This window comes from Grammomys surdaster, unplaced genomic scaffold, assembly GCF_004785775.1.
Source record: "Grammomys surdaster isolate TR1022 unplaced genomic scaffold, NIH_TR_1.0 66, whole genome shotgun sequence".
NCBI classification, from domain to species: Eukaryota; Metazoa; Chordata; class Mammalia; order Rodentia; family Muridae; genus Grammomys; species Grammomys surdaster.
In genome coordinates, this window is record NW_021604568.1 from 1,994,451 (window position 1) to 2,017,269 (window position 22,819).

The following is a 22,819-nucleotide window of genomic DNA, read 5'->3' on the forward strand; positions in this document are numbered from 1 at the left end:
AAGAGTTGGGATTCCCAGTACAGCTGAGTCCTGGCTGGAGGAGCAGGCATGCCTGTTTCTCTGAAAAAGAGATGCTGGATGAGAGAGATGTCAGTGAAGCTTTGGGGTGGCTCAGGAGTGGTTATTGTCGGGGCTGAGCAGCCAGGGAAGGCTGCTCATATCTGACTCTTGCTAAGATGGCTTACTTGGGTTTGGATGGAAGCAAGAATCGGGGGGCAGGCAGGTGTGACAAGCAATTTAAGGACTTGGCAGGAGTCCAGGGCCCTTGCAGGTAACAAAGAGGGTTCAGCTGGCTGAGACTGAGGCTCTTGAAAGAAAACAGCAGGATAGATGAAGCCAGTAGATGCAGACTCATGTGGGTGATAGGATGAATGGGGTTACTGGCATTCAGTGATATACTTGGCTCAAATCCCAGTTCCAAGAGGTTTATGTGCTGTGACATTAAAGAAGCTACTTACCATGACTACAGTTTCTCATCTGTGAAATGGTGATAACCCCAATGGGGTTATTGAAGGAGAAACAGATAAGATAGTGTGCACAAAAAGCTTAGTGTACTGCCTGGCTGCTGGTTAATGCAAACCCATGGGAAGTGTGTTTTAAGGGACACCAGCTGGGTCACAAGATGTGAAGAGGGCAGAGCTAGGAACGGTCTGCACAGGACCTTGAACACAGATGCTGCTGCCCACCACTGTTCTGTCTCTGCTCGGCATCTGATATACAAGATGTGTTTTCTTCCTTCCCTAGGCTCTCGGAGCTTCTATCCAAATTTTCTTTCTCTTTTATTCTTCTCTCTCTCTCACACACACTTTTTTTTTTTGAGCCCATAGCCAAGGCTGGCTTTGAACTAGTGATACTCCAGCCTCAGAAACCCAAAGGCTGTGGTTACAAGTGCGTCACCACGCTAGGCTCTCTAACTGTCCTTGCTGTAATGTTCCGGAGCTAGACTGGTTCCCAGGCATCAGGTCCTTGGGTTCGGGGGCATTAAGTGAGTCATCTTTTGTGTGGCAGGAACAGAGTTAAACAGAAATTAGCCACAGAGGGAAGAGTGCGCAGGCGCAGTATCGATGCACTCGCTCACCTGCGCTTGGGTGGGAGGGGCTAAGCCCGGAGGCCCGACCCAAGGCGGGACGGACGCGGTGACGTCACGGGCGCGCCACCGCAGAGTGAGTCGTGTCCCGGAAGCGACGGCGGTGGAGGGGCAGACGGCTCTCTGGGGGACCTGCGACTTCGGAGCGTCGGTGGGAGGTGGCGCGGCGTGGGGTGGGGCGGGCCTGAGGGACCGCTCCGAGGGCTTGGTGTCCTTCTATTCCCTTGGCCGTCCCTGCCCCTCCCTTTCCTGGGACAGCGTCCGGGTAGGTGACGACCGTGACGCCCCAGCCCCACTGTATTTACAGAGCCTGGCGCTCTCACCGGGTGGGGGCCGCCACTTGCTGGCACAGCGACCTTAGGCGTGGCCTGCCTTGCGCAGCCTCGGAGGTGATGGTGGTCGAGGCCTCTGTTGGCACTGACCTGCTAAGCCTGTCTCGTGCTTGCCCGGATTTCCTTTCCTCCTAGCTCATCCTAACGAGAGTTTGGGGTCCAGTCCGCTCCTTTCTAAGTGATGAGTGGGAAACCAGGGTTAAGAGCGTGATAAGAGTGTTAGGAAAAATTCATGAACCTTTGGGAGCCCTGGTAAGGATCTCCTAGTGTACATTGGCGTCTTCATAAAGATTTCCCAGAGCAAGATGGTCCCCCTTACCCTGACACCTGCAGGATGAGTAGGGATTACCAGATAAAGATAGGAGAAAGATGTCCCAGGATATCTTTCTCTTGTGATTACCAACTGCCTCCCTTCAGCAACCTGGGTATTAATGGTTTGCATGCTCTTGAAAAGTCTGTGAGGGAAGAGAGCGCTGGAGGGGCTCATGAAGAACAGGCTTTGTATCTTAAGACATCCGGTTCACCCTGCTGTACTTGAGTAGGAACAAAGTTTCTTTCAGTGTGAAATGGGTATCTCGCTTACCTCACACGGTTAACCTTAAGAACCACAGGAACTAATGCAAGGGGAGATGTATTGAAGACTGGAAGTGCATTGTGAGTGTGGGAATTATGATTACAGAATGCAGACTCAGGATCGGGACCTGAGTGGGCCAGAGGCGAGCCCCAGCGGGATGCCTGAGGTTCTCTCTGAGTGTTCACCTGCCCCTACCAAGTCAACAGCGTTTGATCTCTTCAATCTGGTTCTGTCCTACAAGAGGCTGGAGATCTACCTGGAACCCCTGAAGGATGCCGGTGACAGTGTCCGGTACTTGCTAAGGTACAGACTTTAGGGGTCATCTTCCTTTGGGCTCTCCTGTCTCCCTGGTTGGTAGCAGTTCTGGCCAGTTAGGCAGTAGTTGGGCTGTCCTTTCTGCTCTAGTGATAACTAGGCTGGAGAGACTAGTTGTGTGACCTCTAGATTTATTCAGAGCTACCTGTGTTCCAGCTCTATGCTGGAAAGGTGGGAACTGGGAGCCACTTGGTCTTCATCAGGACTCTGAATGGATAAACTCCTCTTAGGGACTGCCAGAAAGCCTTGAACATTGGCCTAGTATAGCTTAGAGCAGACTCAGGGATTTTTCCCCCTTTCTCCAAATATTAACATACTTAATACTAAAATCTTGATTTTATTATTTTGTATGCATGTGGTATTGTGTGCAGGTCAGAGGACAGCTATTGGGAGTTAGTTTTCTTCCATGGTGGATTATAGTGGTCAGACACAGGCTTAGCAGCAAGCTGGCTAAGGTATCTTACCATCAAGTTATAATTTTAAACAAACTTCAACTACAAATAAACAAAAAAAATTAGATGCCATTTTCATTTGTTATTTTGGATTATGGTTTTCAATTTTATTTCCTATTTTGCTTCATTTTTTTATCCTCTGTAATTTCCTTCCAGCTTCCTTTTCCTTTTGTTCATGAGATCGTGTCTTATTATATATAGTGCAGGCTGATCTGAAACTCATCGTTCAGGTTGCTCTCAGACTTAACACTCGTTCTGTTTCAGACTCACAAGTACTGGGACCAACTTGCTTTAAAATTTTTTTCCTTTGAACTCACAAAGGTCTGTCTGCCACTATCTGGAGTGCTGTGATTAAGGGCATGTATCACCGTGCCTAGCCTGTCTTTTTTACATTAAAATTTTTTTCCTTATGTGGTTTAACTACATTTTAGATTTTATGTGTATGGCTGTCTTGTCTGTATGTATTTATGTGCACCATGTTTGTTTGGTGTCCTTAGAGGCCAGGAGAGGGTGTCAGATCACCTGGTACTGGAGTTACAGATGGTCGTCTCTGTGGGAGTGCTAGGAACTGAGCCTGGATCTTAACCAATAAACAGATCATCTTTTTTCAACTCCTGGACTTATGTATGCTAAAAAGTATTTTATCTGAGAATATGCCTATAATTCCAGAATTTAGGAGTTAGAGACAGGAGGATCAGAAGTTCAAAAATTATCTTTAGCTCCATAGCAAGTTTGGGGCCAGCCTGAGCTATATAGCACCTTGACTCAAAAAAAGCAAAAAAACAAAAAAACACCACACATCCCCAAAAAGAACAAATTAAAAGGATAGCCTAAATTGCAAATAAATGGCTTTGCACTTCTGATTACTTCAGTTTGTGTTTTTTAATAAAGGCATTTGATATCATGAAAATAATGTTATACTTAATTAAAAGTAATTCTTTGATATCTTTCTCTGGTCAGCTCCTACTTTCCTACTTTTTCCAAGGATGTCATGGACACTTGTTTTGTATCTCCTGTCAAGTTCCTATCCAGCACTGCATTTTGTGTGTTTTTTATGTCCTATAAGTCTTTTTCAAACTAAACCAGGCTCTTGGCCAGTGCAACCAGGCTCTTGGCCAGTGCACTGGTTTTCTGAAGTGCCTGGGCTCACTGTCCTGGAGAATTGCCTTCTAAGAATTGTCTGGTTAGCTGTATATAGCTCTTTAACTGGAAGTTAGACTAAAAACTGGATTTCATTCAAGCTAAAGACTTTCTTTTCAAAAGGAAATATTGTGCCCTTAATGTGACATTACACCATAAATGTTTGTCCAGAGCAGAAGAGGGAAGAGTTGTGTGTCTGTACACATCAGAGGACAACTTGGAGTAGTTGATTCTCTCCTACTACATGGGTCCCAGAGATGAAATTCAGGCCTGCAGGCCGGCTGCAAGCATCTTTACCTGCTGAGCTGTCTCACCAGCTCATAGTAGGTTCTTAAGTTGGAACCTGTGGACAGGTTTAAGGGTGAATTCCCTGAAGTTGCAAACAAAATCATGTGTTCTTGCATGCTTATTAATAAAAAACAAACTTCTAGTTTCCATCAGATCGTTTTAAAGACATGCAACTGCTTCAGGTGCTGAAGAAGACTGGTGGGAGGCTGGAGGAGTGGCACTCACTTACCTTGAAGGGTGCTGTTGAGTTGGTACCCTTGTCTCAGTCTAGAAGGAGGGGACCACTTCTAACTCCTATTTGTTTTCTTTTGAGTTCCCAGCCTGAACAAAGCTCTGGGTAAGCCACTTATAAGTGACTCCTTGAGGAGGCCTGCGTTCCCACCCACCCCCCAATCTCACGCACCCCTGTGAATCTACGGCAGTGTCTAGAGATGGGGTCAGTGCTCACAGCTATGCCCTCTGCTGTGAGATCCATGTGCTCTGAGTGCAAGGCATAGGCAGGACGAGAGGCCTTTCTCTCCTCTTTCCAAGCCAAAATGAACTCTCCTTAACCAAAATGGACCCTCATCTTTTTAGGGGAGGGGAACAGTTCTTGAGAGCTGTGGCTATGTATTCTGCCGGTCTCATCCTGTCTGTCTGTCCCCCTCTGTTTTGCCCATTCAGGCAAAGCACACAGGTTACATACACCCTGTTCTACTTTTCTCTGCTGGCAGTATAGTGCTTCTTGGCACACTAACTTTAAGGTTTTCCATTATCTCCATTCAGGTCTGAGGATATGGGGAGAGCAGTGTGGAGCCGGATGGAGGGGGAGCTCCCCAGCTGTAGTCTCTAGATGCTGGCAGAGAGATCACTGGTCTGTGAAAGTGGCTGTCAGATTAGTTTATGCTTTTGATTGTTCTTTTTTTAGTAAAGAGAGTCTGACTGAAGAGGGACCTAATCTTGGAGTTTGGCTATTGGGTCTGGAGCCACAGTAAAATTTTAAGACTTTTCTAGGATCAGCTGCTCTGTTTTGTGTGTCTCCTAGGACCCAACTGTCAGTGAAGGCGTTAGGTCACGGAGGATGGCTCTGGAAGGAGACTGGCTCCACTGGCAGCAGGATGGTTTCACTTTTCAAACGAAGAAGAGCTTAGACCTACCTTTTTTTTTTTTTTTTAATTTGTGAGTGTGTGTGTGTGTGTGTTATTTTAGTCTTACCATAATGGCACCACCTGTGGTTTAGAGACAAGGTGAAATGTGTTTGACTTGATGAGGAAGGCTCTGAAGAGTTATTTCCTTTCCTTATAATCCTCATTAGCAGCTAAGAGCCCCAGGCTGGAGAGACGGTTCATTTGGTAAAGTGTTTGCTGCACAGGCAATATTACCTAGCTTTGGATCTCAATGTAAAAAGCCAGCTGTAGTGGTGTGTGCCTTGGGAGGTGTAGACCAGAGGATTCTGGGAGCTCACTGATGAATTAGCCTGACTGAATTGGTGACCTTAGGGTTCAGTGTGATTAGACACACACATAAATTAAAAGTTCCATGGTAGCTGGGCAGTGGTGGCACACGCCTTTAATTCCAGCACTTGGGAGGCAGAGGCAGAGGCAGGTGGATTTCTGAGTTCGAGGCTAGCCTGGTCTACAGAGTGAGTTCCAGGACAGCCAGGGCTACACAGAGAAGCCCTGTCTCGAAAAACCAAAAAAAAAAGAAAGTCCCATGTTAACTAGTTAAATTCACTTAGTAGTTGTAGATTTTTAAAATTAAAACACAAGGAAATATATTTATGGGCAGGCAAGATGGCTCATTGGGTAAAGGCTCTTGATTCCAAGACTAAGGGCTTGAGTTCAATCCCAGAAGCTACATGGTAGAGGGAGAGAACTGACGCCTATAAATGGTCCTCTGCCCTCCACATTTGTGCACATTGGTGCACATTTGTGCACACACAAAATATAACAGATAACTTAAAAAAGAATATATATAAAATCGGAATGCATTGTTTGCTAGCAGCAGATGTGTTTATTTTTTGGGTCCTTGTTTTGCTGCTCTGATGTCACCGTGTATTGATGTTAGGAGAGGGCACCAGTGGCTTCATCGTTACTGTCTTCTTTTTTGTTAGCTTGCTTCTTTTTATTTTACTTTATCGTCACTAAAATTGTTTGTTTTTGAGACGGGGTCTTATGTAGCCCATACTGACCTCCAACTGACTGTGGCTGTGGCTGACCTTGAACTCCTGATCCTCCTGCCTCTACGTCCCCAGTGCTGGGATTACAGGTGAGCACCTCCACACTACGATCTACGTCCGTGTTTGTATTAAATATAAAAATGTTTCTTTCCACAGCTAAGCCAGCAGCAGTATCTTGTCCTAGGAGATCTGACTCACTTCTTTCTCCTCTCTTTAGGGACTTCTGTATTGCCACTCGGTGGTGGTGTATGTTGGGCTGCATCTCTTCAGTTCACACTGGTTGTGTTTTCTGTGTGACAGGGGCATTGCATGCTCATTTTGAGTTTTTTCTCTTTAGTTAAGGACTGAGTTCAGGACCTTGTGCTTGATAGAAGTGCTCTACCACTGAAGTAAATTTCCAGCCCTTCAGCTCTAATATAGTATAGTAGGTATCATTTTTATCCATTTGAATGACTGTATATTCAAAACAAAGTAAGATAAGTGCTCAGAAGTATAGAAGTAAGGAGGTAAAGTAACAGGTGGGGGAGGAAGTCCGTATTGTTCTCTCTCTCTCTCTTTTTTTTTTTTTGGTTTTTCAAGACAGGGTTTCTCTGTGTAGTCCTGGCTGTCCTGGAACTCATTCGGTAGACCAGGCTGGCCTCGAACTCAGAAATCGGCCTGCCTCTGCCTCCCAAATGCTGGGATTAAAGGCGTGCACCACCACCACCACCACCGCCCGGCCCGTATTGTTCTTTCTCAACTTCTGTATTGGTGAATACTTTATTTTCTTTGTTTTTCTATACCAGGTATCTCTGTATATCCTTGACTGTCCTGGAACTCACAGAGATCCACCCACCTCTGCCCCTCCCAAGTGCTGGGACTTAAGGCCTGTACCACTGCTCTTTGCCCTTGTTGATGAGTTGTTGTGCAAATGGTAGACTAGGGAACTGAGGAAGTTTTGTTTTTCCCCATATCTTGTTATTTTTTGTGGTACAGCAAATGGCCTGGGGTGTGTTGATATGGTCTTAGGAAACTGAAATAGGTTAAGGGAACCTGCTAAAAGGAGACTGTTCTTCTCAGTGCCCTTGTGAGAGAGTCTTACAACACACAGGAAGCAGCATGGACCAACAAGTTTCTCAACAGACATTAGAGACTCTTGCCTCTGGAAGAAAGTTCTGTGCGTCTTCCAGTTTGGTCATCCCAGGGCTAGTGTGGGACCTCTTTGTTCCTCTGCTGGTGTCCTATCCTACAGATGTACATTTCTCCTTGTTTTTTGTGTCCGTCTTCTCCTCATGTCCAGATTTTGCTGTCTGTCTGCACTGCTAGGCCTCTTTGAGGCTGGAGGAATGGCTGTCTTGTGATCAGAACTCTCTGTGTTGTAGGTGGCAGATGCCTTTGTGTTCCTTGCTGACTTGCCTGGGCCTCAACATCTTGTTCCTCACTTTGAACGAGGGTAAGAACTACTTCTTGAGGCCAGTGTGGTTTTTCAAATGAATAAGGTGGGCTGAGTGGGAGGGACTACCTCTTTGCCCGTTCGCTTCTTCCTAGGTCTGTTTGGTGTTGGAATACAAGCTCTGGAGAGACCTCGAAGGCCGCTGTGTGACTTTGGGCACGTGATGTTGCCCATCTGTCAAGACTCTATCTTCCTTGTCTCTGAAGGGAGGATAGCAGCAGTCTTTTCTCATTGGCTCATGAGATGAGAGCCTGTGTGTGTCGCTGGGCCCAGTGCCTCACACAGATCCGTAGCCGGCACACTGTGGCTGCTGTATCTGTGCCATTCCCTCCCTTGCTACATCGGTCCTTCCCATTGTGCTTTCCTACCTAGTTTAGGGGCCATTTGTCAATATGACACGGGGTAATGGGATCAGGAGGAGGAGATGAGGAGTAATTTTTTTCCCATATCTGTCATTTTCTCTGGTCCAGCAATTGAACCTTGATGTGCTGAGTGACCACCAGCAGTGGGGAGAGGCACCCACACAAAGCCATGAGGAAGATGTGGGTTAGGTGATGACTATAGATACCCTGGGTGACAGTGTCTCCTGAGGACTTCTTTATGTATGCTGTGACCAAGACCTTTTAGGGATGGGATTGTCAGATACTTGTAGATAAAGCACCCCCCATCCCTGCTTCCCAGGAATTGAGTGAAGGGTCCAGGGTCGAATGTTCTGAGAAGCTGGTTCTTTATTTATGTGTTACACACACACACACACACACACACACACACACACACACACACATTTCTTAGTGTCTCCTGTTCCCTGTGGACATACGGAATCAGTGGGTTGAAAATTACCCCAATTCATACAAAATCATATATTTTTTTGATTTTTTTTTTTTTTTTTTTGAGATGGGTTCTCTATGTAGCCCAGGCTTCCTTTAAACTTACCACATAGCCCAAGTTTGCCTGGAAGTACCCATTCTTCTGCCTCAGCCTCTCAGATTCTGGGGCTACAAATGTAACCACATCATACCCGGCTTTATTTTTCCTTAGTTGGATTTCTCCTTGGTCATATCTCCTAGGACTTCAATATTGTGTTACAGGCGAGAAGTTTCTGCTTTGAGTTTTATCTTTGCGTCATTATCTGTTCCTCAGTCCTCAGGACTCCACGTTATCCTCACAGCCGAAGGGAAGGCTTCCAGTCTGCCTTACGGTAGAGAGGGCCAACTTTCTATCATTGGGGACCTTCCAGCAGCATCCAGACTGCAGATGTAAACCATCTATTGTGTGTGCTGTAGCAGTTTCTAGCTTAGTTTATGGATATTTTGCCTGCACATATGTCTGTGTACTGTGTGTACACAGTGTCTGTGGAGGCCAGAAGGAGGAGATGGATCCTCTGGAACTAGATTTACAGGTGGTGGGAAGCCACCATGTGGGTGGCAGAAGGTCCTGTGACAGAGTAGCCATATTCTTAACCACTAAACCATCTCTCCAGCCCCTGAGACATTTTTTAATGTACTGAACAAGGCTGGAGTTGAGTACCACAGTACTTGGTGTGATGATAAGGTCAATGAGGGAAAACAAAGCTGAGGTGATCAGGTCATAGAGTGGGGAGATCTGGAGTCTCACCCACAGTGTGATCAGGTCAGGCCTCTCCACAGAGGCCTAGATGAAGTGAGAAAGCAAGCATGTGGACTTCAGTGGGCAGGCTCCTGGGCCTTGTTTACTGTTGTAACTGTAGCATTTTTGATCTCCTAGGTGCATGGTACTCCATGGGTGTCTTGGTAATTTCGGTGCCTGCACTACTGGGCTACCTTCAGGAAGTGTGCCGGGCACAGCTGCCTGAGTCTGAGCTGATGCGGAGGAAGTACCACAGCATAAGGCAGGAAGACCTGCAGAGAGTTCGCCTTTCCCGCCCCGAGGCTGTTGCTGAGGTGAAGAGCTTGTGAGTATTGAAGGGAGGCTAGGACTGCTGGGGAGTGAGCCAGCACTACACTGCAGACTGCCTGTGCCGCAGGCTGCACTCGCTGAGTCTCTGGACAGGTTCTGAGCATCCTCTGCTTACAGAGGAAGGCAAAGGCTTAGGGAGCTGTGACTGCGACTCCAGATTCAGCTGCTTCCACAGCCGTGTTCTTTCCCCTAGAGATACCAATCGGGCTCTTGTTTAGGTACCACCTGTGCAAGCCAGTGGAGGGCTTCAACCCGACTTCTTCCATTCTGTGTGATGTCGGACAGCTCGGTTTTTTATGTCTCTGGTCCCTCATCTGTCAGACATAGCGCTGGGCTTACTCAGAAGGTGGTTGTAAAGATGGCTTGAGTGTTGAGTACCCAGGAGTTGTTTGGCGTTAGTTATCATTATCATACTAAACATGACGTAGCTCGCACTTTGAGAAAACGGCTTTAAGACTGCTGAGAATGTTAAGTGTGCCAACATCAGTGGCGGCTGGCATTTCCTGGGCATTTCCTTGGCTCAGGCTGCGTGTAGGCTTTTGACATAAAACAAGGGCGATAGCAGAGCTTGGTCTCATCACGGGGGAGGCTCAGGTGTCTGGGAGTCTCCTCACCCACTGCCTCCCCCCAGAAATAAACTTCTCTTTTTTTGCAAGACACGGTTTCTCTGTAGCTCTGGCTATCCTGGAACTTGCTCTGTTGACCAGACCAGCCTTGAACTCACAGAGATCCACCTGCCTCTGTCTTCCGACACGCGTTCTGTGTACTCCAAACACTTCAGCATTTATTTCTTGAGATCAAGGACATTGTCTTATGTATTCCAGCAGAACACTCAGAATTAGGACATTTCTGTTGATAGGTTAGTACTGTTATCTGCTACATAGTTCATAATCACATTTTGCCAGTTGTATTGATGAGTTTTTTTATATTGATTTCCCCTGGTCCAGGATCCAATCCAGGATCATATATTACATTGAAGATTTTTTTCCTTCCCTGTAGTGCTAAGATTAAATCTGAGACCTTGCCTGCCAAGCACCTGAGCCCTCATGTTTAGTTCTGTGTTCTGTTAGTCTGGGGTGAGCAGTTCCATGGGACCTCAGCATACTCGATAGAGCATGAGTACTGCGTTGTTTGACTCCTTGTTAGATTGAAGGCATACACTTTGAGCAGGACTAGAAAGTGGAGTGTCATAGTCCATATCAGAGCCAGATGGGGTCAGGGAACACTAACCGTGGTCACTTGCTTAAGGTTTGTTTACCCTTGGTTAGTAGTAATCTGTGGAGAGACACTGAGACTAAAGTAGCCTGTTCTTCATCAGCATTCCCTTAGGTGCTGTGAAAGCCATTGGTGGTCTTACCTCATCAGTTCCTCCTGTGATGGCTGAGAGGTGACTCTCCTTACCGTTCCGTTTGCATTTATCTTCTAGCATTCTGCAGTGAGGAAGTGTGCTTCTCATTTGTTACTAGTATGAATGCATAGATTCTTACTTCACTCAGTGGGATCTGATCTATTATAGTCCTCCCCCTTCCATCTTGGAATGTTGTGGGGTTGGCCAGTGGGACCACTTTAAGCTGGTTTTGTGTTCTTCCACCATATTCCCGTCATTTTTCAGTGCCACCTTACTGTATGGCACAACTGAATATTCACATTTGTCTTACAGTTTCCCTGCTCGAGCTCTAGAAGCAGCCGTGTCTCTTAATGAGCCCTTTGGTGGTAGGAGAGCACTGACTCCATAAAGTGCTGCCTCCCAATTGTAATCAATAAAATAATTAAAAAAAAATAGCAGGGACCTGAACTGCTTCACCTCAGCAGGGGTCTCCCGGAGGGGTTGGAATGAGTTGGAGCATCTTTGCCAGGCCATCTTCTCCCTTAGCAGTGTTTACAGACAGTGGCCACTGCTGGCCGACTGTGGTTGCGAACCCAGGTTCCACCTCCTTGTAGCTTCTGTACTCCTGGATTCGTGGCTAGCTTGGTTTGGAGAAAGCAGGGACTGTCCACTCACAGAAGCTCCTATGTCTGCAGCCTGATCCAACTGGAAGCCTTCTTGGCCCGCCTGTGCTATACCTGTGAGTCAGCCTATCGTGTGCTTCACTGGGAGAACCCCGTGGTGTCCTCACAGTGAGTAGCCCCCTTTTTTTCCACTCTACAATTCTGTAGGAATTGAGATTGAATTCTTTCTTTCTCAAGTGAAGCCTTGAAAAGGCTTCTGGCCCACCTACTTCAGAGGAAGAGTACCTACGTCCCTAGGGTGTGGGTCTGCACATAGGCTTTTGAGCTCTAAATGGTTGCTTAGGTGCCTTTTAAAAAGCTACCCAGTAACAGTACTTTAATAATAGTCAAGTAACTCACTCTGTAATCTGCCACCCTGCTCTAGCAGCTGATCTATGGTCTGCTGCCTTCTGGAGCTGCTCCTTGTGTGCCTGTTAGCCTCATGTGGAATGTGAGATTTCTTTTTACATTTATTCATTTAATTATATGTATATGAGTGGTTTGTCTGCATACATATATATACACATACACATATATACTTACATGTAGTATAGGTTGTAGTTGCTGGTAATCAAACTGTGGTCCTCTGCCAGAGCCAAAGGTGTCCCAGGCCAATGAGCCACCTCTCTAGCCTGTATATGAGATTTCTTTCTCTTCACTAATTATATCATAAGTGGTTGCAACAATGTCTTTGGAATTACTTTATAATGTGGACTGTGAATGACTATAATTTATGGAAGCATTCTGTTGTATTTTAGATGATTTCTACTTTTCATTATTAGCCCTACAGTGAATATTTTTATGGACTTTAGTTTTAGTTTTTTGAAAAACTTTCAGGAATAAACTTAAAAGATAAGATTACTATATAAATGAGTGCACACTTTTGAGGTTTTCCTATGTCAATAATGACTATAATTTGATCTATCTAGGCTTCACTTTGTGCTCGTGCTCAGAGGTTCCTGTCTTAACTAGAAAGGGCCCCGTGCAGAAGCTGCTGTTTTAACCTGGATTGTATAGTTGAATGCAGTCATGCTTGAGAACTAAGGGACTTGCCACAGAGACAAGTGGCGCTCTGTTTCAGGCCTAAGCCTGTGTCTAGACCTGAGAGCCCAGACCCTGGAGCAGCTGAGCCGGTGTGTGGGCTCCCACCTGAGACACGGTGTGGTGGCCGTCCCCGGTCAGTCTCACTTGATAGGAGGCAGCAGTGTGGTTCTTTTGCATGCTTCCACAGCAGGGGGCTTGCTGGGCAGGTCTCGTCAGTTTGTGCCAGAGCTGTTGCTCACCTGGGTGCTCCCCACCTTTTCTGACGTTGGATTTTCTGTTCATCCAGGTTCTATGGTGCTCTTCTGGGCATGGTTTGCATGCTCTACCTGCTGCCCCTCTGCTGGGTCCTCGCCCTTTTAAACAGCACACTCTTTCTGGGAAATGGAGAATTCTTCCGAGGTAAGCCCCAGAGAGCCAACAGCTGGGTGGGCCCACTCTGAGGACCTGTTTAGGCTTCCTGCTCCTGTCTGTTTGCTGTGCTTGCCACAAGGGGGCAGCTTCCCACTGGGCTATCTATGGGAGGGCTATTGGTAGATCTCTGGAAGTGTGCTGAGGTTGGGGGGCTGACAGTTCTCTAAGGTGACTGCCATTAGAGGGGTCTCCTTTCCCTTTTAAGACAGACACATCACTCTTATTGATATGGTGGTTTCTAGAAGATAAGGGAGGGTTTTTTCCCCATAAATTGTTACCTATTCCTGCACTGGGGCCACCTAGATTAGCTGCCACATCTCTGTGTGACCCCTGAGTCTGCTGTCTGGCTTCTGGATGCTGGGCAGTCTGGAGAGGCCCTGTGCTTGGATGGTTGCTTTCTTTCTTTCTTCTTTCTGTCCTTAGTTTATGGGTCACTTACTGAATTGGATCACTGGCCGGCCCTCTGTAGCAGAGGGACAGGTGTTGATAGAGAACATTCTCAGAGTGCCACTTACTGTGTCTCTGCTAGGAAATTCTTTCTAGATTTTTTTTTAGATTAAAGGTGTGGTGTGCTCCACCACATCACTTGCTGTGTCCTGTCACCTTCATTACTCTCTGTTCCCTTGGCAGTGGTGTCTGAGTACAGGGCTTGTCTGCAGCGGCGGATGAACCCCAGGCAGGAAGAGCGTGTCTGTGAGAGCTCAGCCCTACAGGATGCTGCGGGGAGGGGTGGTGTGCTGGACAGCACCCCTGCCCCTACGCCAACAGAAGTGAGTGCTGACCATCGGCAGGAGCCGGTTTCATGTCTGTTGAGGGCCTTTCCCTCCCTCTTGTTCTCATAGTCTATTTATGAGGCACAGCTTCTGGGCCAGAGCTGTGGAGCTGCTTCCTGCCTAGTCTCTGGGATGTAGTCTTAACATAGGGCACTGGAGACAGCTGCCTGGGCTTTTCTGAACACTTGCTCTGGGTCCAGTCTTTAGGTGCCCGTGGGGTGTGTCTTAAGAATGCAGAAGAGAAGGCTGAGGCACAGAGTGAGTGCCAAAGACTTTTAGCTAGTAGGTAGGGCTTGGTCTCAGGTGGACCCCGTGACTGTTGCTGCTGTAGGTCCATCTGGCCTGTGGGGTTGGAGGTGCTCCTTGCTGTGGTTCGCATCTTTCCTGTAGCTGTGCAGTTTCCTTGGGGGTGGGACCTGGGGTTGTGGAGCCTGCCACTGGCTTTCAGCAGGTGGCTCGCTACTATAGGGACCAGGATTCCCAACCTTCCTTTTTGCCATAGAGTCTTTCTTCCTAGGATCTCACGCCAGGCAGTGTGGAGGAAGCCGAGGAGGCTGAGCCAGATGAGGAGTTCAAAGATGCAATTGAGGTGGGCAGCGCTCTCCCTGTCCTCTCCACTGAGAGTTGTGTGTGTGTGTGTCTGTGTGTTTCTGTCATCTACATGGGAAGCCAGAGCTCGCTGAGCTAGAATTCACTGGTTGCAATAGTACCACGGGCTCCTTCTACCCTTATAGGTAGAAGGAGCCAGTCCTGGGTGCCCAGGCAGGGATGGCTCTGCTGGCCTGTGCAAGACACTGTTGGGTGTTGGTGGTTTGTCACCTGGGTTGGAGGTCATGTTGTCAAGGGTAGGCCCTGCTCTGTGCCTCAGCCTTTCTGTACACTGAGGTCCATAGATGTCACCTGGGGAGGGTGGGGAAAGTGGTTACATGGCCAAGCACTAGTTCAGGGAAAGTTCAGCAACCTTGATTTAAACAGTGATTTAGACGGGTAGTTTGAAGATGTGTTTTATTTGGCTTGCATACTTTTAAAATAATCCTTTGAGCCAGTGGTTAAAACAGGGCAAATTTCAGTTAGAAATTTAGTTAGAAAATGTAGACTTGCCGGGCGGTGGTGGCACACGCCTTTAATCCCAGCACTTGGGAGGCAGAGGCAGACGGATTTCTGAGTTCGAGGCCAGCCTGGTCTACAGAGCGAGCTCCAGGACAGCCAGGGCTATACAGAGAAACCCTGTCTCGAAAAACCAAAAAGAAAATGTAGACTTGCAACTTTCTTAATGTCTCTGAGTCTGCAACAGTCACTGTAGCGGAGGGCCATCATTTCTTGTTGGATACGTCACATGAGCTAGTAAGATGGCTCAGTGGCTAGAGGTGCTGGTTGCTAAGCCTGATGTCCTGAATCTGATCCCCACAACCCACCTAGTAGAGGGAGAGAACTGACACTGGAAAGTTGTCCTCTGACCTTCATATGTGTTCTGTGGCACACACTCATGTACACACGTAGTAAATGAATGTAGGCGAGTCATATGCTGCACTCCCTGTCCTCTGCTTACTGAGCCTCTGACTGTTGTCCCTGTTCCACTACTGTTTGTCATTTATGTCCTTCTGGAAGTAGGCGGTTGTTGGAAGAGCAAGAGTCTTGTGAATTTTAACTAGACCCTGGATACACTGCTGACTTCTCCCTCCCAGACCTGCCTAGCCCATTTCAGTTGTGACTGCTATAGATTTCCTCAGGTTGATAATGACCGTAGGCTGTGAGTCTGGAGAGGGTGGCGATGGGGTTTTCAAGCATTTTTCTTCATGACCCGTGTTAGGAACACATTTTATATCCAGACCTGGTTCATTCTTTGTCTGTAATCTGTGGAACTAAGTGAGACACTTAACCCAAAAGGCTGCTGTAAGGGATGCTTCCTTTCCTACCCTGTTGTGTTGAACTGTATGATGACCAGCAGGAGAGTGGAGGAGGAGCGGGAAGAGCTCAGCAGGCACAGCTCCTCCCCTGCCCTCTCCTGCCTCTCCCTTTCTGCTATCTCTCTGTTTCTTCTTCTTCTTGCTGCACCATGGGAGGCAGGAGACTCATCTGGTGGTACTGGTAAGTAGGAGCAGGGTGACAGGGGCGGGGCTGGGCAGCTTGCTGAGTTAGCTGTGCCACACTTGGTGGGGCCCACCGTGCCCAGGTGCCATCGCATGTGGGGCCTGGGATCTTTTTTTTTTTTTTTTTTTCTTCGAGACAGGGTTTCTCTGTGTAGCCCTGGCCGTCCTGGAACTCGTTCTGTAGACCAGGCTGGCCTCGAACTCAGAAATCTGCCTGCCTCTGCCTCTCAAGTGCTGTGATTAAAGGTGTGCGCCACCATTGCCCGGCCAGGGCCTGGGATCTTGTAAGTGATGGAATAGACTGTTCTCATAGGAGGAGGATGAGGGTGCCCCGTGCCCAGCAGAGGATGAGCTGACCCTGCAGGACAACGGGTTCCTCAGCAAGAATGAGGTACTTCGCAGCAAGGTGTCACGGCTCACAGAGCGGCTCCGCAAGCGCTACCCGACCAATAACTTCGGTATGGCCAAAGAAATGGTTTTGGCGGGGGGGTGTATGGTTAGGGCTGGTGGGGTTTGGGGACTTACGGACATCTGGGCCACAGGGACAGAGTTCAAGACTTGTAGGCACTGGTAAAGCTATCTATCCATGGAACCTTGGGAAATAAACATATGTCTCAAGGAAGTATGAGTGTGGAGTGAATGGGTGAATTCCAAATAGTAATTCCAAAGGAATTACTGCTGCTGGTCCAGCAAATGACCTTTTGTCTTTGTTCATTGTACGTAGAGGCAGTGAGACGGTCCTGTTTTGCAGAGGATTAATCTGAGGTCACCTAAGAGCTTCATCTCTCGGGGAGCTGGGCTTCAGCTGTTCCTCATCTGGTTCTACTTTGTGTCCTTTGCCTCCTCATCTTCCTGGTGACTTCTCTTAGCTCTGATGTTTAGAAGTGCCTTGTGTAATGCCAGCCCTGTCTTCAGACCTGGGTTTTGGGTCAGATTCTTCTCACCTGGCTAGGCAGAGGCCATACAGGTGTCTGAGGATGGCTTTCCTTGCCCTTCCCTGTCCCCCTGCCCCTCCCCTTGCTACAGTGCCTGTGTTCCTTTGTTAGTAGGGCCTGATCTCTGCCTTTAGGGCAGGTGTGACAGTTCTGCTTCCAAGATGCTGGTCCTTGGGTCCAGTTTCCCAGGCCAGCCTGGGGTAGGCTACTCTGGAATCTCTCTTAGTCCTTCCAGGCTGCTGTAAGAAAATACACCATGCTGGGTGCTTCATAAATGAAGAAAATTTTATTTCCCACCATTTCAGAAGCTGGAGTCTAAGATCAAGGTGCCAGCACAACTGGTTCTGGGTAATAGGTGGCACCCTTTTGCTGGCTTCTCTGGGAGGCATGAGCAGTGTTCTCACTCATGAATGCTGGACCAGTCACTCGCTGAAGGGCTGACTTTGTAATGCTCTCACCTGGGGATTAGGATTCAGTATATGAACTCTAGGGGACCTTCCATTGTGGCTGTCAGTAGATGAGGTGGGTCTTGGGTGGGTTGAGATGAGGGCTTCCTCTGGAGCCTCCACCTCCACATGTGAGTCTTGGTGGTGAGGGTCCAGAACTCCCTGTCCTAGAGACACTGTCCTGGTGAGTCTGGCCCGCCCCCTTCTTTCTTCATGGTAGGGTCACTAGGCGAGTTGAGGTGGATGAGTAAGGATGTGGCTGAGAACAGGCAGAGTGACTGCCCGTGGGAGGAGCAGGACTGTTCTCTATCACTATGTGATCTGGCGTCAGCTCTCAACCCAGATGTGCATGGGGACTGTCCATCTCCTGGCTCTCCATCTCCTTCTGGGCTGCTTTCCTCTCTTCCTGGTGGAGGAGCCATAGTTAGTGAATACCTTTTCTTATGCCGCTAGCATCCTGGAGTTCCTGTTCTCTGTTTCCTTCACATTGCTGTGAGCTGTCCAGCAGCAGAGGGATGCCTGCCTCAGATGCCTCTGCCTTGGTTCCCTGGTTCCGTAGTCTATTGTCCTTGGTCCCAGGGAGCCCCTTTCAGCAAGAGCTGTGGGCAATCCTGGGTGATGAGGAAGGAGCTTTGAGACTGTCATGTCAAACATGTTACCCAGGAGTCACAGTCGTGCCCTCTGCTGCTGATTGCTGCCTGCAAGGTCATAACAGGCCCCAGAACCCATCTCTCCTCTCTCCTCTCTCCTCCATCCACCCCGACTGCCAGTCATCACCCGAGCTGCTGCTGGCTGCTCTGCCACTGCTGAAAGCTCCTCCGTCTCACTGTGCTTGTGGCTTAGGAAGGTTTGTGTTGCTGCTTGCCACCAGTGCTTGAGATTCTGCCCTTCGTGTCATCTTGGAAGGTGCCCTGTTTCAAGCTTTTCTCTTGGAGTCTTCTGATGACAGAAGGCAGGAGTGTGGGTTTCTTGGAGGCGTTTCTGTCCCTCACTGTGGACAGTTGTTTGGAAGGAGACACTATGGAAGGGTCACGTCTAGTAGGCTTCATCGAGGACACGGGTCAGGTTCCTGTTGGTTTGGCTAGATTTCAGGGAGGATATTCTCTGGGTGTTCCTTGATAACCTGCCAAGCTTGTGAGTGTGTGGCACTTGGTGTTGGGAGCGTGCAAGGACTAGAGCTGTGTGTAGCTTGGGAGAGCTGCTCTGAGGAGCGGGCACCTTTACTTATTTTAAATACAGATATTCCTCTCTGCAGCCAGCTAAGATGCTGGGCTCTGCCAGGCTGGGTCCTAAGTGTCCCCCTTGGAGTGAGGAACAGTTTGGGTTGAGTGGCCTGGGCTGGATCGTAGCTCAGCTGCTGCCTTTGTTTCTCAGGGAACTGTGCAGGGTGTGCTGCCACCTTCTCCGTGCTGAAGAAGAGGGTGAGTCTGGGGGTGTTTGCTTGGGGTTGTGCTGTGACTGTGGCCTATGCACGACTTGAGGAGTCCTCACTGGGTCACAGGGCCAGTCCCAACTGTTCGCTAAGGCCCTGTCTTTTCCTTGGCTCAGGCTCATGTTCTGATCAGCCCTCTGTTGGCTGTTTTGTCCTGTCTCATTTCTACCCCACTGAGGCCCCTCTTCAGTCTTATAGAATTGGATGATGGGGGAAGAGGTACTGGTGGGCTCCCTCTGACACTGTTGTTTCCCATCTACAGCGGAGCTGCAGCAACTGTGGAAACAGCTTCTGCTCTCGGTGCTGCTCCTTCAAGGTGCCCAAGTCCTCCATGGGGGCCACAGGTGAGGGGTTTAGGGAGTGGGTCAGGGATCTGCCGTGTGGGGAAGGAGTGAGGATATCTTGCACAGAGCAAGGCAACTCCTCGAGGCTCTCCTCTTTCATCCCAGAGGAGACCACCTGGTTGAATCTTATTTTCATTACCTCAGTAGATTTTTAACAGAACCAAAGTGATTTCCTTTCCTAAATGCTGTATATGTTTGTTGTAAATAAAGCCTGTAGATGAGCAAAAGGAAGACATATCCTGCCCCTGTGTCTCCTGGGCAGGCTGGTTGGGAACAGATCTGTCTGTCTGTTGCTGACAGATCTGAGCATGGATGTGCACATGAAGGAGCATGGATGTGCATTTGTGTTCTTGTCAGCTGGGGTGAGATCTCACTTCCTGCCCTGTGATATGCTGCAGTGTTAGGCAAGGCTTTTTTCTGCTGATCTTACAAGTAGCACATGCTTGTTAACTATAAAGTTTTGAGGTTATTATAAAGAAGAAAGGAAGAGAAAAATGATCCTGTAATCTTACCACCCAGAGATTTTTAACCACCGTTAAAACGTTTAGGGAAAATTTCCTCTGGTATTTTATTTAAAAAAAAAAAAGACTTAAAAAAGTGTTTTGTTGATGCCAGAAGAATTTCTAATGCATAGAACACCTGGGAGAGGCCTGCTGTTGGCATCAGAGCTCCGGCGTGTCTGAGGGCAGGGAGTGAGCTGGGTCAGGGAGGGTGTGGGCTGGGCCGTGGGTGGTCTAAGGACTGGGGAGGCTAATTCAGTACTTGGCGCCTTGAGCCTAAAGGGTACAAAGAACTGTCTCACCGAGTTTTTCTTTCTTTCCAGCTCCTGAAGCCCAGAGAGAGACTGTGTTTGTGTGTGCCTCCTGTAATCAGACCCTGAGCAAATGAGAAGAGAAGCCAGGCTCCATCTGTCCTGGGGCCAGCAGTAGACTCTACTGTCCCAACTCTGGTCCTCTGAGGCCTGTGCTGGGCAAATGTAGCCTGACAGCTAGGTCGTTCCTGCCCTTCCCCTGCTGCCTCCAGCTGGGCTAGTGATGATCTAAGGCCCAGGTGGAGAGGAGCCTCTGGGGTCCTGGCTGTTGGTCCTACTCTACCCTATACCCTGTTAACTCAGGGCTGGCCAGGGAGTGTCCACCAGAGGGCAGAATTGAGCACAGCCTGCTCTCATCTGGGCTCTGGTGGTCGAGGTCAGGCTGGCTAGGCCTTAGGATTCAAGAGACCTGAGGTTGGGTAAAGAGGGTCTTCTCTGTTGGGTACTGGGCAGTCTCTCAGCCCCAAAGAGCCTGCAAGGGGACTTAGCACCATGGCCTGGCTCTGTCCTTTGAATAGCCTCAGGATATGTTGGTTTTTAGAGCTAGGATTGGAGTTCCCAGGTGCCCCAGGGGAGGGAACATGAGGGTGCTGGTCAAGTCCTTCCGTGTCAAGTGGATGGCAGTATGGGGATGCTCTGCCTACAGAATCTTAGCTCCCATGATCCTCTGGTGTCCTCAAGTCCTGCTGGGGTGGCTACAGGACCCTCACATCACTCCTACTTCCTGCTCTGAGTCTAGGGCACCCCCGCCTTTCTCCCACTGCCACATCTCTAGCCCTTATCTCATGAGACCCGTGGGCAGATGAGTGGAGCAGAGACTGTAAAGCCTGTGAGGTCCGGGGAAGTGCAGGACCGCCTGGATCTCAGGGCTGCTCCTGGAGAGGAGTTTACATTGTAGGATAGGGTCAGATGGCCAGTGTTCTGTTCCCTCTGCTCTGCCAAGGGGGTGCTGCACCTCCTCCTAAGCCACGTGCTGGCTCAGGCCCCCGCCCCCTCCCCTGGAGCTTTTTCAGAGTATTTATTTATTTATTTCATGGTTCCTGGGAGCATGCAGCAGAGGGCGGGATGAAGAAGATGAGGGGCTTCTGCCTGAGACCCTCCCATAGTCACGGACTGCCCATGGAGCTGCTCCTTGGGAGCTTGCATTGGTAGCAGTGGACCTGTTCCACTGTCCGAGCATGGACATGGTCCCCACCCCTGAGCCGCCTGTGTGACTCCCATCTGAAGCCCTCTTTGCTGATAGGCCACACAGAGCAGGGAGGGTTTGACAGTGGGGACAAGCAAGTGAGGTGTACCCCTTTGTCCTGGTGAGAGAAGGTCACCTCTGTGTGTCTGTACTGTAGAGCAGTAGAAAGGAGCTCTGCGTGGAGACTTGTCAATAAAAGGCCCCCTGCTTACGGTTTTGTCAGGTCTCCTAGTTTTCACGTTGCTCAGGGTGGACTGTGGGTGGGTCTTTGCACACCTTCTGTGGGAGTGCATGAGCTAGCCAGGCCCAGCAGAAAGCTGTGCCTTATCACCAGGAGGGGTGGGCTTTGTCTGTGACCAGACCCAGGGCCTTGGATTGAGGTTGAGACCAGAACTTAACTATAAGTAATGTAGGCTTCAGAATGGAAAGGTTTTAGCTAATCCTCTGGGAAAGACAGAAAGGCCAGCACTGCAGGAGGCTGCGAGCTGCTAGAAAGGTCATGGAGGGGTGAGGTGCAAGGTGGCCCTGTGATCCAGGTCAGGCTGGAGCTGGGCACTGCACACATTATGTTAGTGCTGGCAGCAAGCCCACAAGGCAGGTTGTTCTCCACATGGTAAGGCCGGCAGTGCACAGCAGCACGAGCCAGCTTTGAGCTCAGCCCCACCTACCATGGACCTGTGTGCTATCATCATCCTACAGCCTTCAGAAAGAGTGCACATCTCTGTCCTGTGTCCTTACAGCAAAAGTCTCCTTTGCTGCTGCTGCTTCCTCCTCCTCTTCTTCTCCTTCCTCCTTTTCCTCCTCCTCCTTTTCTTCCACCTCCTCCTTCGACAAAGAATTTTAACTCTTTTTTTTTTTTTAAGAAGGTATTGGAGAGTCCAGAATATAGTTTGAAACAGTTGATAACCATCTTATTGAAAGGTGACTGTCACTGCTCAGGAAGGCTGGCTGTAGGGTGTAGTCACAGATGTGAGAAAAGGGGCTTCCCCTTTTTGTTTGTGAGAACAGGTGGGGAGGCTGTCTTTAAGTACAGGTTCCTCTTAGGGAGCAGAGCCACCAGGGTTCAGCAGGGTTGGTGGTGGTGTCACCATGGAGCCTGTGGTGCAGAGATCTCAATGTGGGATGACAGACAGCTTGCACGTTGTGAAATTGGATGTCTGTGTCAAAATACACCTGCCAATTTGATGAGCACCCAGGAACAGAGACAGATAGCCAGGTTCTGTCATAGTCCTGGCACGTGGCAGGGAGGGTCTGGAACTCTGGCATCTAGCCTGACTTGGGCTCAGGTCTGTTGAGGCTTTTGTAGTCTGGTGTGTCGATGCCTTCAGAAAGTCTTGGCAGACCTGGAACAGGCAATGATTTGGGGGTGTTTTCTGTAGCCCTTGGGGCTGAAGCCAAATGAATCTCCTTTTTCAGAGGTCTGTGTCTGTCTGCACACAGCTGGCCCTGTTCACAGATCATTTGCCAGGGAACATGTCTAGCCAGTAGCTCACGTCCCACGGTGCCACTGGTTTATCTAATTTGTGGATATTTTAAATGGGTAAATAGAGGCACAGGAGGGTTAAATGACCCACCCAAGATGGAGTGGGAATTATGTTGCAGGTGTTCATAGCAGCCATGGCTAAGAAGCTTGGGTAAAGGTCAC

General features: G+C 48.8%; 1 protein-coding gene across 5 annotated transcripts; it reads left to right on the forward strand.

Moving 5' to 3' along the window:
• Positions 1-1,242: 1,242 nt before the first annotated feature.
• Positions 1,243-21,400, forward strand: Zfyve27 (zinc finger FYVE-type containing 27). Of its 5 annotated transcripts, none has more exons than XM_028775030.1 (13): positions 1,243-1,352; positions 2,099-2,296; positions 7,708-7,778; positions 9,522-9,708; positions 11,655-11,831; positions 13,033-13,145; positions 13,788-13,927; positions 14,448-14,519; positions 15,998-16,018; positions 16,334-16,478; positions 18,776-18,822; positions 19,096-19,177; positions 20,001-21,400. In XM_028775030.1, the coding sequence occupies exons 2-13, from the start codon at positions 2,100-2,102 to the stop codon at positions 20,063-20,065; spliced, it is 1,317 nt and encodes a 438-aa protein (XP_028630863.1). In that variant the 5' UTR covers positions 1,243-1,352; position 2,099; the 3' UTR covers positions 20,066-21,400. The 5 variants fall into 5 exon arrangements, with proteins under 5 accessions (XP_028630863.1, XP_028630879.1, XP_028630872.1 ...); XM_028775046.1 differs by having other exon boundaries at positions 11,736-11,831; XM_028775039.1 differs by lacking the exon at positions 15,998-16,018.
• Positions 21,401-22,819: the final 1,419 nt, after the last annotated feature.